This window comes from Pseudophryne corroboree, chromosome 6 (assembly GCF_028390025.1).
Source record: "Pseudophryne corroboree isolate aPseCor3 chromosome 6, aPseCor3.hap2, whole genome shotgun sequence".
Classification (NCBI taxonomy): domain Eukaryota; kingdom Metazoa; phylum Chordata; class Amphibia; order Anura; family Myobatrachidae; genus Pseudophryne; species Pseudophryne corroboree.
This window is the reverse complement of record NC_086449.1, coordinates 43,445,790-43,460,275: the sequence shown is the minus strand read 5'-3', so window position 1 is coordinate 43,460,275 and position 14,486 is coordinate 43,445,790. Positions and strand designations below refer to the sequence as shown.

The 14,486-nt window shown below is 46.8% G+C and overlaps 1 protein-coding gene and 1 long non-coding RNA gene across 5 annotated transcripts in view; one reads left to right on the top strand and one right to left on the bottom strand.

Moving 5' to 3' along the window:
* The window catches only part of LOC134936030 (uncharacterized), a 78,103-nt gene that overhangs the window by 33,068 nt on the left and 30,549 nt on the right, over positions 1–14,486 (bottom strand). For 3 of the 4 annotated variants that reach the window (XR_010180439.1, XR_010180437.1, XR_010180438.1), the window contains exon 2: positions 2,662–2,819. This is a non-coding gene — a long non-coding RNA (uncharacterized LOC134936030). Of the gene's footprint in view, positions 1–2,661; positions 2,820–10,363; positions 10,411–14,486 lie in introns of those variants that run through there. The other variant, XR_010180440.1, reaches the window with a different exon arrangement.
* On the top strand, positions 345–4,383 carry LOC134936029 (transmembrane 4 L6 family member 4-like). The gene is made up of 5 exons (XM_063930932.1): positions 345–562; positions 670–735; positions 1,883–2,055; positions 2,649–2,844; positions 4,048–4,383. The coding sequence occupies exons 1-4, from the start codon at positions 380–382 to the stop codon at positions 2,839–2,841; spliced, it is 615 nt and encodes a 204-aa protein (XP_063787002.1). The 5' UTR covers positions 345–379; the 3' UTR covers positions 2,842–2,844; positions 4,048–4,383.

The following is a 14,486-nucleotide window of genomic DNA, read 5'->3' as shown; positions in this document are numbered from 1 at the left end:
TTATAATTAATCCTGGGTGCAGTCTTCTGTGTTGCACATAATGATCCCAGCTTGCAATCCGTAAGGAAGTAGATGCGCTCCACCAATAATTGGGTTCACTCACCTTGTAGAGTGAACCCAATCGGGATATCCGTGGGTGACGTTGCATCACCGTGCCGCCTTTGTGTGATACATTTATTGTGTCATTGTGTGATACTGCAGCCCAGTGCGTCACAGCCGTCTCTATCTCCCTGTGTGTGAGATGAAGTCCAAATTCCACCTGTCCTGTGACTCTGTTATCTGCGGGGTTGGGTCAGGGGATATAAGGCTCCCGGATTAGACTCCTCTACACAGTTCCTCGGTCTCCTGCTCTGTACCTCCAGCTCGTCCAGCTCTCACCATGTGCACTGGGAAATGCGCAAAGTTTATCGGCGTCTCGCTGTTCCCCCTGTCCGTCATCTCTATCATCGCCAATATCATCCAGTTCTTCCCGGGATGGCAGACTGACCCAATTGTCAATGTAAAAGATCAGATGACACCAGAAGTCATATACCTAGGAGGGGTTATAGGAGGCGGGATACTGGTAAGTGTCTTGGTGTTATATATTATAAGCGGGTCCCCTCGTGGCACCACAAAGTCATTTTTTATTTTCCTATTAACTATTAACTGTTAACTATTCCCTCACCCCAGGTTCTGATTCCGGCCATCCACATCCAAGCCACGGGGCGAGAAGGATGCTGCAATAACCGCTGTGGGGTAAGAACCCAACCGAATATTATGTAGGCCTTGCAGAACTATCATAACATATACTGTAGGTACATCTGTGTATCTGGCAAAGAAGGAGACATGCCAAAAAAAATTTCTCAATTCACATTTTTTAAGAGAAGTTTTTCCAGTGACCAAATTACATTTTTGATTGTAGTTATTAAAAATCCTTATCAATCTAAGGATTGAAGATTGGTCCTGTGCTCTGGACTTAGACCTTAGAAATATTAGGGCCCCACCTGATGAGGTCGCCTGGCCGTGGTAGGTTGGCCCGTATTTTTGGCCAAAAATTATGCTAAGAACCTCAACCTTACACTGTGTGAAATTGCAAAGTTTATTATAACTGTTCTGATTGCTAGTGTTCTTAGTATTTTTCTTTTTTTCTGTGCGGCACTACAAGTCTCAGCATGGTAGCATGTCTTAATATGTTCAGAATCAGGGCGTGCAGTCCAGCCCCTCCCCATACAATTCAAGGATCTATAAGAGTTTCAACACAGAAATTGATCTCATCTGTAATGAGGGGCTGCAGAGGATAAAGGTTATAGTAGTACATCACAATAGAACCATGGCAGGTATTACAGGTATCAGCCATAGTGTAGATCTCTCAGGTGCTTGGTAATCCAGAGCTGCAGCTAGATTCACCGAGTTATACGATACTGGGGGTACATTTTCTAAAGACAGATAATTGATTAATTTAAAATCGATCAGCATCAATGTCCTGTTTTAGGGTCCAAATTGCACATTTAATAACAGACAAATTTTTAATGGCAATTTTAAAAACAGTGTCAAAAATTGTTTGTAAATATGTGATTTAGACCCTGAGACATGATAATGATGTTGATCGATTTTAAATCTAACAAATTCGATCTTTAGTAAATTTACCCCCCTGGTCTCAGTATATATGACATCAGACGATGTAGCAGAGATGAGCCCAGTTTTGCAAAACTGATCCACTAAGAATTCACCAGTGTCCAGTGGATACTCTCTGTCCCAACTCCCTTTCATGGAATACAATATAAAGAGACTGCGGAATGGCATTTTGTGGACTGGCCTAGTGAAAGCGAAACGCGAGTGATACCGTTTGGCAATTGCATTTCTCCTTCGTCACACCTAATGTTTAACCCCTTCACTCCCACAGATGTTCCTGTCCATCCTGTTTGCTCTCATCGGGGTTGCTGGTTCTGTGTACGGTTTTGCCGTGTCTATCGTGGGCATGGTGAATGGACCTCAGTGCCAGTATTGGACAAACTCTACTTCTACAGGTGTACTTACCTGGGGCCGACCCTTTGACACAGGCCTTGCAAATTTAACGTGAGTCTTTTAGGTTATAGCCTTATTAAAGCTCCCTTATTGCCCCCCTCCCCCCAAAGTGTTTTTAAGGGTGAAATATACCAAATTCACAAGCCGTGTATTTTTTATTAACTTGACAGCAGTAATCCGCGTCGTTAGAACAATCATCACTGTATTGTAAGCTGCAGACCCACAATGCTTCTTTCTGCTCGCAAATGTACGTCTACTTGTACACTTGGCGCGTTTCACTTTGTGCTCTCACTTCATAGTTCATAGCTATAAATGGTGCAGGTGCAAATTGTCTTTGTCTCCTCGTATAATACCTGCGGCAGTCTCCTTCATGAGTGGATGGAGTGAGGCGATAAAGTAACCCTGATGCGTTTATTGCATGTAGACTTTTGTGGAATCGGGCGAAAAGTGCAGTAGTACAGCCAGATGGCGTAAACTGCGACCCATAAAGATGAGATTCCATTGCAGATATCTCAGCGGTGCCCTCATATAAATCTGGCAACCACCCATTTATCTCATCTTTATCACCCCATTTCACATAACACATCTCATTTCTGCATTTTGTTACTAACAGCTTAATACATTGTTTCCCTTCTCTTCTGCAGTGACAAAAATTACCTGTTCAACCAGGATATGTGGAATGCATGTATCTATCCCAAAGACGTGGCGTTGTTTAATATAGTCCTGTTTTCCATGGTTCTTTCCACTACTGGCATCTCTCTGATCCTATGCACCATCCAGGTGTTAAACGGCCTGTTTGGCTGCTTGTGCGGTACCTGCCGGAAGGATAAAGAATAAAGAGTGAGTTGGAACTTCCCGTATAACTGATACATAAGTCTAGCGCCAGCACTGTCCTTACAGTGGGGGACATATATCAAATCTTGGAGAGACAGACAGTACCAACTAATCAGCGCCTGTCATTTTTTGAAATGTAAAACGACAGTTACAAGCTGATTGGTTGGTACTTTATTTCTCTCCAAGCTTTGCTAAATCTCCCCCAGTGTTTTATAAATTGCTCCACGTAAGACATGCATGAACATCAGCGTCATGTTATTGCCAGCTCTTAGTGAGTCCAGTGCTGATATTCACTGCAAATATTTGTGTATTATTAGGAGTCACATGCACCCAGCACCTCTTTTAGCTCTATGGACAGCATGGTGGCACAGTGGTTAGCACTGGCACCACAGCACTAGGGTCATGGGTTGCATTCTAACCAGGGCTCAATCTGTTATGGTGACGCTGTATTGAATAAATGCACTTTCAGCCTGCAGACTCTGTATTGTTATGTAAGATCATCCCAGAGAGAGATCCTATAGTACAGGGATTCTCAGTTCCAGTCCTCAGGTACCTTCAACAGGTCATGTTTTATAGATTTCTCTAATCGTGCACACATATGGTCATCTATTTTGCTGGGTCAGTAATTATCCCACCTTTGTGCTACTGGCAGAAATCCTGAAAACATGACCTGTCGAGGGTTGAAGTTGAGAACCACTGCTATAGTGCATTGCCCTGTGCAACAGTGTATTTTCCTAGTAAAAGTGGTAAATTGAGAAATACAGTACATACGACCAATAACTGCACTCACAGAACTATATTTTATTTTTGAATGTTTTAAAATAAAGTTCCATCCGTATTTTGTATGCAGGATAGAAAGTGACGCAGCAAAATAATAATAATTTTACATCTATCTATCTGTCTGTCTGTCTGTCTATGTGTGTATATATAGATTATTCCAAAATACGGAAAAATCCGATATCCAAAATACCTCTGGTCCCAAGCATTTTGGATAAGGGATACTCAACCTGTATATATATATATATATATATATGCACTGGTATAGTTATATAAATGTGTACTGAATGGAATGTATCATATACTTATGAGTATATAATATATAGCACATGCATAGTGTGTGTTATGTAAGTAATGTAGAACATACTGCGATTATTTCTGCCTGATTTTTGCTTCTCAACCGCTTATGTGGCGATCTTTTTTATCTTCCAGGCTTTTTCACTGCTAGCTCACCCAACTGTAAAAAGTCCCACCTTCATCAACCCCGCCCCATCCCACTTCAAAGGCTGGCTCCTTTGATAGAAGCACCGTTGTCACAGCCACCCGCTCTGGCTGAGCACCGGGTAGCAAACCTCTGTGTGCGTTGAAGACAGAAGGGAGAGGTGACCCGACCCCCAGTGAGACAGAATGACGGCTCCTGCTAGACTGACTCTCCCTCACAGCAGAGAGGATTCTGGGAGAGGCGCCTTATGTGTACATAACCATCATATTTGTATATATAATTTATACCAGCTTCGGTTTGTGAATAAACAGAGATGTACATACAGATTTATGTCTCTTGTCTTCTGCATAATACAGACTACCGCTCTTGTAATTCTGATATCTCACTATCTCTCTATAACTATTCAATATAGGATGGTTCCAGTAATTGTGTATGGACTAATGAGTGTAACATGCTTGGTCCACATAAGACAACATATATTGTTTAATGGAACAGTACCCTTTGATGACCAGAACAAATGACAAATTAAGGGTCCAGTTTTATAAATTAATTCTGCAATTAAACCACAGCCACCAATCAGGTTAATTATTATTATTATTATTGTTGTCGTTATTATTATACTTTATTTATATGGTGCTACCCGGGGTCCACAGCACCTTACAATGTACACTGGATACAGTGAAAACAAAGCAAGACAAAAGTGCAGAACATGGATTGCATGCTATATAAACACATAGGTAAACGCAGGAGGAGGGGTTTTGGTTGCCCGGACCCCTCCTCTTGGCAAGGGGCTCAAATTATGACAACAATAGCAATGGTATATATAATATGATTACTAGAGCTGCCACATCATGCAGTTTTAGGGACAGTGCAGAGCTACTACACATACCCAGTGGTAACAGCTTCTTCTGCCAAGTTTGCTGTGTGCGCGGATCTGAGTCGTCAGTCACTGCACTGGACCAGAGAGTAGCTGCCAGGAAGAAGAGACAGGAGCCTCACTATGAGGTGGGAGAATGTGTGCTTAGAAAGTGCAGTTCTGGTTCTATTATGTTTGTGTATTTATTATAGTATGTTTAACCTTTTCCTGACCACTTATCTTATTTATATTAGTTAAATATGTGCGATACAGCCTATACTATAGACCATCTATAGTCCGTACACTGTCCAGTGTATAAAAAGACCATTATTTACATTAATGTCCAGGGTCGTTACTAGGTTCTTTTACTGCTCCCCCAGTCTCCCGCACTTGCTCCGATGTTCCACCGAGTGGGAAATTGTGGATTGAATTTGGAAACCCCCCGCTCTAGAAAACCTGCATTTGCCACTGAAACATGTGTTTGCCATTAGGGTTGGATTGGCCCACAGGGGATCAGGAGAAACCCCAGATGTACCCCACTGCCAGACAGCCCATTCTCCTTCTCATCCTCTAGGGATCAGCTTCCAGACTGTGGTTTTTAATTATACATTATAGATGTTACCTTATACTGCACAGAACTATGATGTATGCTCTACAGTGCATTGCTGTTTTCTCTGACGTCCTAGTGGATGCTGGGACTCCGTAAGGACCATGGGGAATAGCGGCTCCGCAGGAGACTGGGCACAAAAAGTAAAAGCTTTAGACTAGCTGGTGTGCACTGGCTCCTCCCCCTATGACCCTCCTCCAAGCCTCAGTTAGATGTTTGTGCCCGAACGAGAAGGGTGCAATCTAGGTGGCTCTCCTGAGCTGCTTAGAGTAAAAGTTTAAATAGGTTTTTTATTTTCAGTGAGTCCTGCTGGCAACAGGCTCACTGCATCGTGGGACTAAGGGGAGAAGAAGCGAACTCACCTGCGTGCAGAGTGGATTGGGCTTCTTAGGCTACTGGACATTAGCTCCAGAGGGACGATCACATGTTCAGCCTGGATGGGTCCCGAAGCCGCGCCGCCGGCCCCCTTACAGAGCCAGAAGAGCGAAGAGGTCCGGAGAAATCGGCGGCAGAAGACGTTCCTGTATTCAAATAAGGTAGCGCACAGCACCGCAGCTGTGCGCCATTGCTCTCAGCACACTTCACACTCCGGTCACTGAGGGTGCAGGGCGCTGGGGGGGGGGGGGGGAGCGCCCTGAGACGCAATAAAACACTGTTTATACCTTATATGGCTAAAGAAATGCATCACATATAGCTCCTGGGCTATATGGATGCATTTAACCCCTGCCAGTTTTCCTGAAAAAAGCGGGAGAAAAGGCCGCCGTGAAGGAGGCGGAGCCTATCTCCTCAGCACACAAGCGCCATTTTCCCTCACAGCTCCGCTGGAAGGACGGCTCCCTGACTCTCCCCTGCAGTCCTGCACTACAGAAACAGGGTAAAACAAGAGAGGGGGGGCACTATTGGCAGCTAATATAAAACAGCAGCTATAAAAGGGAGAAACACTTATATAAGGTTATCCCTATACAGATATAGCGCTCTGGTGTGTGCTGGCAAACTCTCCCTCTGTCTCCCCAAAGGGCTAGTGGGGTCCTGTCCTCTATCAGAGCATTCCCTGTGTGTGTGCTGGGTGTCGGTACGATTGTGTCGACATGTATGAGGAGGAAAATGATGTGGAAGCGGAGCAATTGCCTGTTTTAGTGATGTCACCCCCTAGGGAGTCGACACCTGAGTGGATAGTCGTATTTAAAGAATTACGTGACAATGTCAGCACTTTGCAAAAAACTGTTGACGACAAGAGACAGCCGGCAAATCAATTAGTGCCTGTCCAGGCGTCTCAGACACCGTCAGGGGCGCTAAAACGCCCGTTACCTCAGATGGTCGACACAGACCCAGACACGGATACTGAATCCAGTGTCGACGGTGAGGAGACAAACGTAATGTCCAGTAGGGCCACACGTTACATGATCACGGCAATGAAGGAGGCGTCGAACATTTCTGACACTACAAGTACCACAAAAAAGGGTATTATGTGGGGTGTGAAAAAACTACCAGTAGTTTTTCCTGAATCAGATGAATTAAATGAGGTGTGTGATAAAGCGTGGGTTTCCCCCGATAAAAAACTGCTGATTTCTAATAAATTATTGGCACTATATCCTTTCCCGCCAGAGGTTAGGGCGCGTTGGGAAACACCCCCTAGGGTAGATAAGGCGCTCACACGCTTATCAAAACAAGTGGCGTTACCGTCTCCTGATACGGCCGCCCTCAAGGAGCCAGCTGATAGAAGGCTGGAGAATATCCTAAAAGGTATATACACACATACTGGTGTTATACTGCGACCAGCAATCGCCTCAGCCTGGATGTGCAGCGCTGGAGTGGCTTGGTCGGATTCCCTGACTGAAAATATTGATACCCTGGATAGGGACAGTATATTATTATCTATAGAGCATTTAAAGGATGCATTACTATATATGCGAGATGCACAGAGGGATATTTGCACCCTGGCATCAAGAGTGAGTGCGATGTCCATTTCTGCCAGAAGAGCGTTATGGACGCGACAGTGGTCAGGTGATGCGGATTCCAAACGACATATGGAAGTATTGCCGTATAAAGGGGAGGAGTTATTTGGGGTCGGTCTATTGGACCTGGTGGCCACGGCAACGGCTGGAAAATCCACCTTTTTACCCCAGGTCACCTCTCAGCAGAAAAAGACACCGTCTTTTCAAACTCAGTCCTTTCGTCCCCATAAGAACAAACGGGCAAAAGGCCACTCATTTCTGCCCCGGGGCAGAGGAAGAGGAAAAAGACTGCACCAGGCAGCCTCTTCCCAGGAGCAGAAGCCCTCCCCCGCTTCGGCCAAGTCTTCAGCATGACGCTGGGGCTTTACAAGCGGACTCAGGCACGGTGGGGGCCCGTCTCAAAAATTTCAACGCGCAGTGGGCTCACTCGCAAGTGGACCCCTGGATCCTGCAGGTAGTATCACAGGGGTACAAATTGGAATTCGAGACATCTCCCCCTCGCCGGTTCCTGAAGTCTGCTCTACCAACGTCTCCCTCCGACAGGGAGGCAGTATTGGAAGCTATTCACAAGCTGTATTCCCAGCAGGTGATAATCAAGGTACCCCTCCTACAACAGGGAAAGGGGTATTATTCCACGCTGTTTGTGGTACCGAAGCCGGACGGCTCGGTGAGACCAATTTTAAATCTAAAATCCTTGAACACTTACATAAAGAGGTTCAAATTCAAGATGGAGTCACTCAGAGCAGTGATAGCGAACCTGGAAGAAGGGGACTATATGGTATCTCTGGACATCAAAGATGCTTATCTCCATGTCCCAATCTTCCCTTCTCACCAAGGGTACCTCAGGTTTGTGGTACAAAACTGTCATTATCAGTTTCAGACGCTGCCGTTTGGATTGTCCATGGCACCCCGGGTCTTTACCAAGGTAATGGCCGAAATGATGATTCTTCTTCGAAGAAAAGGCGTCTTAATTATCCCTTACTTGGACGATCTCCTGATAAGGGCAAAGTCCAGGGAACAGTTAGAGGTCGGAGTAGCACTATCTCAGGTAGTGCTACGACAGCACGAGTGGATTCTAAATATCCCAAAATCACAGCTGATTCCAACAACATGTCTACTGTTCCTAGGGATGATTCTGGACACAGTCCAGAAAAAGGTGTTTCTCCCGGAGGAGAAGGCCAGGGAGTTATCCGAGCTAGTCAGGAACCTCCTAAAACCAGGCCAAGTGTCAGTGCATCAATGCACGAGAGTCCTGGGGAAAATGGTGGCTTCTTACGAAGCGATTCCATTCGGAAGATTCCATGCAAGAACTTTTCAGTGGGATCTGCTGGACAAATGGTCCGGATCGCATCTTCAGATGCATCAGCGGATAACCCTATCTCCAAGGACAAGGGTGTCTCTCCTGTGGTGGTTACAGAGTGCTCATCTTCTAGAGGGCCGCAGATTCGGCATTCAGGATTGGATGCTGGTGACCACGGATGCCAGCCTGAGAGGCTGGGGAGCAGTCACACAGGGAAGAAATTTCCAGGGCTTGTGGTCAAGCATGGAAACGTCTCTTCACATAAATATCCTGGAACTAAGGGCCATTTACAATGCCCTAAGTCAAGCAAGGCCTCTGCTTCAGGGTCAACCGGTATTGATCCAGTCGGACAACATCACGGCTGTCGCCCACGTAAACAGACAGGGCGGCACAAGAAGCAGGAGGGCAATGGCAGAAGCTGCAAGGATTCTCCGCTGGGCGGAAAATCATGTGATAGCACTGTCAGCAGTGTTCATTCCGGGAGTGGACAACTGGGAAGCAGACTTCCTCAGCAGACACGACCTCCACCCGGGGGAGTGGGGACTTCACCCAGAAGTCTTCCAAGTGATTGTTGTCATGACTAAGGTTTTGTGAACCCGGTGTTAGTGAAGTCTGTGCGGGCGACTGGAGGATTATATGAATACTACCACTGACCTGGTTTGGGACTGTTGTGGACTCTGGGTTTCTTCCGGTGACTGGGAAGAGGAACCGCAGCAGAGATGGCCGAATCTAGGTTCTCCTCATGCAGGATTAGGTCGGCAGACAGGAGGCATGCTGAAGGTCTCCTGAAAGACAGAACTGGAAAGGCGCTGCTGAATCAGTGAAGAATACCAGGTATAATTGTGCTAAAGGGCACGGGGTGCTTGGAGACACTGAGGTGCTTGCTGAAACTGAGGTGCTTGCGGACACTGAGGTGCTTGCGGACACTGGGGTGCGTGGAGGCACTGGGGTGCGTGGAGGCACTGGGGTGCGTGGAGGCACTGGGGTGCGTAGAGGCACTGGGGTGCTGAGGCACGGAGATGCTGAGGCACGGAGGTGCTGAGGCACGGAGGTGCTGAGGCACGGAGGTACTGAGGCACGGAGGTGCTGGAAGCACGGAGGTGCTGAGGCACGGAGGTGCTGAGGCACGGAGGTGCTGAGGCACGGAGGCACGGAGATGCTGAGTCACGGAGGTACTGAGGCACTGAGGTGCTGAGGCACGGAGATGCTGAGTCACGGAGATACTAAGGTGCTGGAAGCACGGAGGTGCTGAGGCACGGAGGTACTGAGGCACAGAGATGCTGGAAGCACGGAGGTGCTGAGGCACGGAGATGCTGAGGCACGGAGATGCTGGAAGCACGGAGATGCTGAGGCACGAGGTACTGAGCCCTGGAGATCCCAACTACAACAGTAGTAAAACTGAAACACGACAGCTGTGGTTTTCAGTGGAGAACACGGACTTCAGTACTGTGCCTTTAAGACGAAACATTGCAGCTGTACCTTTACATTGAGACTCAGGGAAAATGATGAAATCAAATGGCAACACACAAGTAAACCAAACGGTAACAAGGGAACAGAGTTTCCACAGGAACTTAGGTACAAAGGTTACCTTTAGGGAGCTCAGCTTAAGACCCACACAAGGCTGTATGTGACCCAAGGAACTGGCCCAGATTCCAACTCAGCCTCCTGATTTATACTTCCTGGTCCTTGATGATTGGTGGGCAGGATTAGGTGATGTAGAGAGTCTCAGGCTGGCAGAGGATTGGACAACTCTGGGTCAGGTGAACAGTCAGTCACTGTCATGTGACTACTCTAGCCAAGGCTGTGATGTAGAAGGAGGCCTAGCAGGCCGAGAGAACACTGAAGCCTGGACTTCTGCAAAACACAGGATGCTGGCTTTTAGACCTAAAGTTCAGATTACTGAATTCAGCCTCACACAGGAGATCACCACAGGTGGAGCTAATTGACTATTACCTCTCAGGCTGAGAACTCAGGAAAACTCAGTGCTGACAAGCTGTTTAACTCCGTGAGTGAAAAGACACAGGATCCAGGACAGATGGCAGGGGTAAGTCACCAAATATAAAACCTACAGTCAGGATTGTGACAATTGTAAACCGTTGGGAAAAACCAAAGGTGGACATGATGGCGTCCCGTATCAACAAAAAACTGGACAGATATTGCGCCAGGTCAAGGGACCCTCAGGCAATAGCGGTGGACGCTCTGGTAACACCGTGGGTGTACCAGTCGGTGTATGTGTTCCCTCCTCTGCCTCTCATACCCAAGGTACTGAGAATCGTAAGAAGGAGAGGAGTAAGAACTATACTCGTGGCTCCGGATTGGCCAAGAAGAACTTGGTACCCGGAACTGCAAGAGATGCTCACGGAGGACCCGTGGCCTCTACCTCTAAGAAAGGACCTGCTCCAGCAGGGACCTTGTCTGTTCCAAGACTTACCGCGGCTGCGTTTGACGGCATGGCAGTTGAACGCCGGATCCTGAAGGAAAAAGGCATTCCAGATGAAGTCATCCCTACCCTGATCAAAGCCAGGAAGGATGTAACCGCAAAACATTATCACCGCATTTGGCGGAAATATGTTGCGTGGTGTGAGGCCAAGAAGGCCCCTACAGAGGAATTTCAACTGGGTCGTTTCCTACATTTCCTGCAAGCAGGACTGTCTATGGGCTTAAAATTAGGATCCATTAAGGTTCAAATTTCGGCCCTGTCGATCTTCTTCCAGAAAGAACTGGCTTCAGTGCCTGAAGTTCAGATGTTTGTCAAGGGGGTACTGCATATACAGCCTCCTTTTGTGCCTCCAGTGGCACCTTGGGATCTCAATGTAGTTTTAGGGTTCCTAAAATCACATTGGTTTGAACCACTCACCACGGTGGAATTAAGATATCTCACATGGAAGGTGGTCATGCTATTAGCCCTGGCGTCAGCCAGGCGTGTCTCAGAATTGGCGGCCCTTACCTAATTTTTCATTCAGACAGGGCAGAATTGAGGACTCGTCCTCAATTTCTCCCTAAGGTGGTTTCAGCGTTTCACATGAACCAGCCTATCGTGGTACCTGCGGCTACTAGGGACTTGGAGGACTCCAAGTTGCTTGACGTAGTCAGGGCCCTGAAAATATATGTTTCCAGGACGGCTGGAGTCAGAAAATCTGACTCGCTGTTTATCCTGTATGCACCCAACAAGCTGGGTGCTCCTGCTTCTAAGCAGACGATTGCTCGTTGGATTTGTAGTAGAATTCAGCTTGCACATTCTGTGGCAGGCCTGCCACAGCCAAAATCTGTTAAAGCCCATTCCACAAGGAAAGTGGGCTCATCTTGGGCGGCTGCCCGAGGGGTCTCGGCTTTACAACTTTGCCGAGCAGCTACTTGGTCAGGGGCAAACACGTTTGCTAAATTTTACAAATTCGATACCCTGGCTGAGAGGACCTGGAGTTCTCTCATTCGGTGCTGCAGAGTCATCCGCACTCTCCCGCCCGTTTGGGAGCTTTGGTATAATCCCCATGGTCCTTATGGAGTCCCAGCATCCACTAGGACGTCAGAGAAAATAAGAATTTACTTACCGATAATTCTATTTCTCGTAGTCCGTAGTGGATGCTGGGCGCCCATCCCAAGTGCGGATTGTCTGCAATACTTGTATATAGTTATTGTTACAAAAAATCGGGTTGTTTATTGTTGTGAGCCATCTTTTCAGAGGCTCCTACGTTTTATCATACTGTTAACTGGGTTTAGATCACAAGTTGTACGGTGTGATTGGTGTGGCTGGTATGAGTCTTACCCGGGATTCAAAATCCTTCCTTGTGTACGCTCGTCCGGGCACAGTATCCTAACTGAGGCTTGGAGGAGGGTCATAGGGGGAGGAGCCAGTGCACACCAGGTAGTCCTAAAGCTTTACTTTTTGTGCCCAGTCTCCTGCGGAGCCGCTATTCCCCATGGTCCTTACGGAGTCCCAGCATCCACTACGGACTACGAGAAATAGAATTATCGGTAAGTAAATTCTTATTATTATCTGGTACATTAACATGCATGCACTAGCAGTATTTACTATATATATTTTTATAAAGGGGTCCAAATTATGCACGTTCTAATGCTAAGCCAGACCTCTGTGAAGGTTGGCCACACCCCCTATGGAGGCTGGTCACACCCCTAAGTATGTGCCCTGACACTGTATGCTGTCATAATACCCACAATAGGAGTGTCTGTGTAACCCAAAGGTTGGGTGGTGCAGTTGGCAGTGGGGAGGAGACGATGCTCTAAGTGAGGGAGGAATAAGCACGTGAAGGAAGAGGGCCCTGCTCGTGAGAACTTGCACTCTACCCTCTGTATCTACAAAGCATCTGTTGGTCTATGAAAAAAACACTACATTTACTCTACTGTACCTTTAACATATTTATTTATCCTTTAAATATTAAAGATATGGTGCACAGTTTATTCTTTTCAAGCAAAAAAAAATTTTATTAGCGTGGAAGAAGGGTATTGTTTGCTATTCATACATGTTAATGCATAGATTTCCTTGGTATTGCAACAACAGAAAATAGATATATAGGTCATTTGTGGCAAAAGGTGCTATAGAAGGTATCAGCTTCACCGCTCAGTGGCCCTCATTCCGAGTTGTTCGCTCGGAGTTTTTCATCGCATCGCAGTGAGAATTCTCTTAGTGCGCATGCGCAATGTTCGCACTGCGACTGCGCCAAGTAATTTTACTATGAAGAAAGTAAGTTTACTCACGGCTTTTTCTTCGCTCCGACGATCGCATTGTGATTGACAGGAAATGGGTGTTACTGGGCGGATGCACGGCGTTTTATGGGCGTGTGGCTGGAAACGCTACCGTTTCCGGAAAAAACGCAGGAGTGGCCGGGGAAACGGTGGGTGTGCCTGGGCGAACGCTGGGTGTGTTTATGACGTCAGCCGGGAACGAAAAGCACTGAACTGATCGCACAGGCAGAGTAAGTCTGAAGCTACTCAAAAACTGCTAACTCGTTTGTGATCGCAATATTGCGCATACATCGGTCGCACATTTAAGAAGCTAAGATACACTCCCAGTAGGCGGCGGCTTAGCGTGTGTAACTCTGCTAAAATCGCCTTGCGAGCGATCAACTCGGAATGAGGGCCAGTATGCACTTATGTTAGTTCCTTACTAACTCATTATAACTGAAGCAATTAACTGTTCACTCTCTAGAATGCTACAATCATGCATTTTTGGGAGTAACTGGTGTTTTTTTTTTTTATATGTTTGTTGTTACTGTGAGGCATATTTATTACAATGCTCCGTCTGCACCTTAATAATTTGTTGTCCGACTCGCCAAGAGTTGCGGCGTCAGATACCACATTATCGTAGTAATTCAAGATTGCTCCGAAGTTGGGATGGCTGCTCCAAAAAAGCAGCTGTCCCCTCAATCCTTAACACTGGTAGTTTAGTCATGTGCTTGGGTCCCTTTTCCCAACCCTGACCTCAGAATATGGTGTAGGTTCCAGGTGCTAACGCAGGAATATCTGGAGGTGGCATGTGCAGCTGCTCCATTCCTCCATCTATACTGCATGTAGTGGCTGCTGGCCAGGCTGCAGATATTAGGCGTTTCTGGGCAACTGGAACCCCCCCTCTTCTCCACCTCCCCCTGCGTTTGCCTGTGGGTCCACACAGTAAAACTCTGAATATATTCACTTTTGGGCTTTGATGAATGAAGGTCCCCATACTAGTGTATGGGGGTTCACTACGATATGCCGGC

What these genes read in the sequence shown, in the direction of transcription:
- LOC134936029 (XM_063930932.1), top strand. Translation starts at nt 380, where the DNA reads ATGTGCACTGGGAAATGCGCAAAGTTTATCGGCGTCTCGCTGTTCCCC. An exon ending in TTATAGGAGGCGGGATACTG is followed by an intron (nt 563 to 669) that starts GTAAGTGTCTTG and finishes CCCTCACCCCAG; the next exon opens with GTTCTGATTCCGGCCATCCA. An exon ending in GCTGCAATAACCGCTGTGGG is followed by an intron (nt 736 to 1,882) that starts GTAAGAACCCAA and finishes TCACTCCCACAG; the next exon opens with ATGTTCCTGTCCATCCTGTT.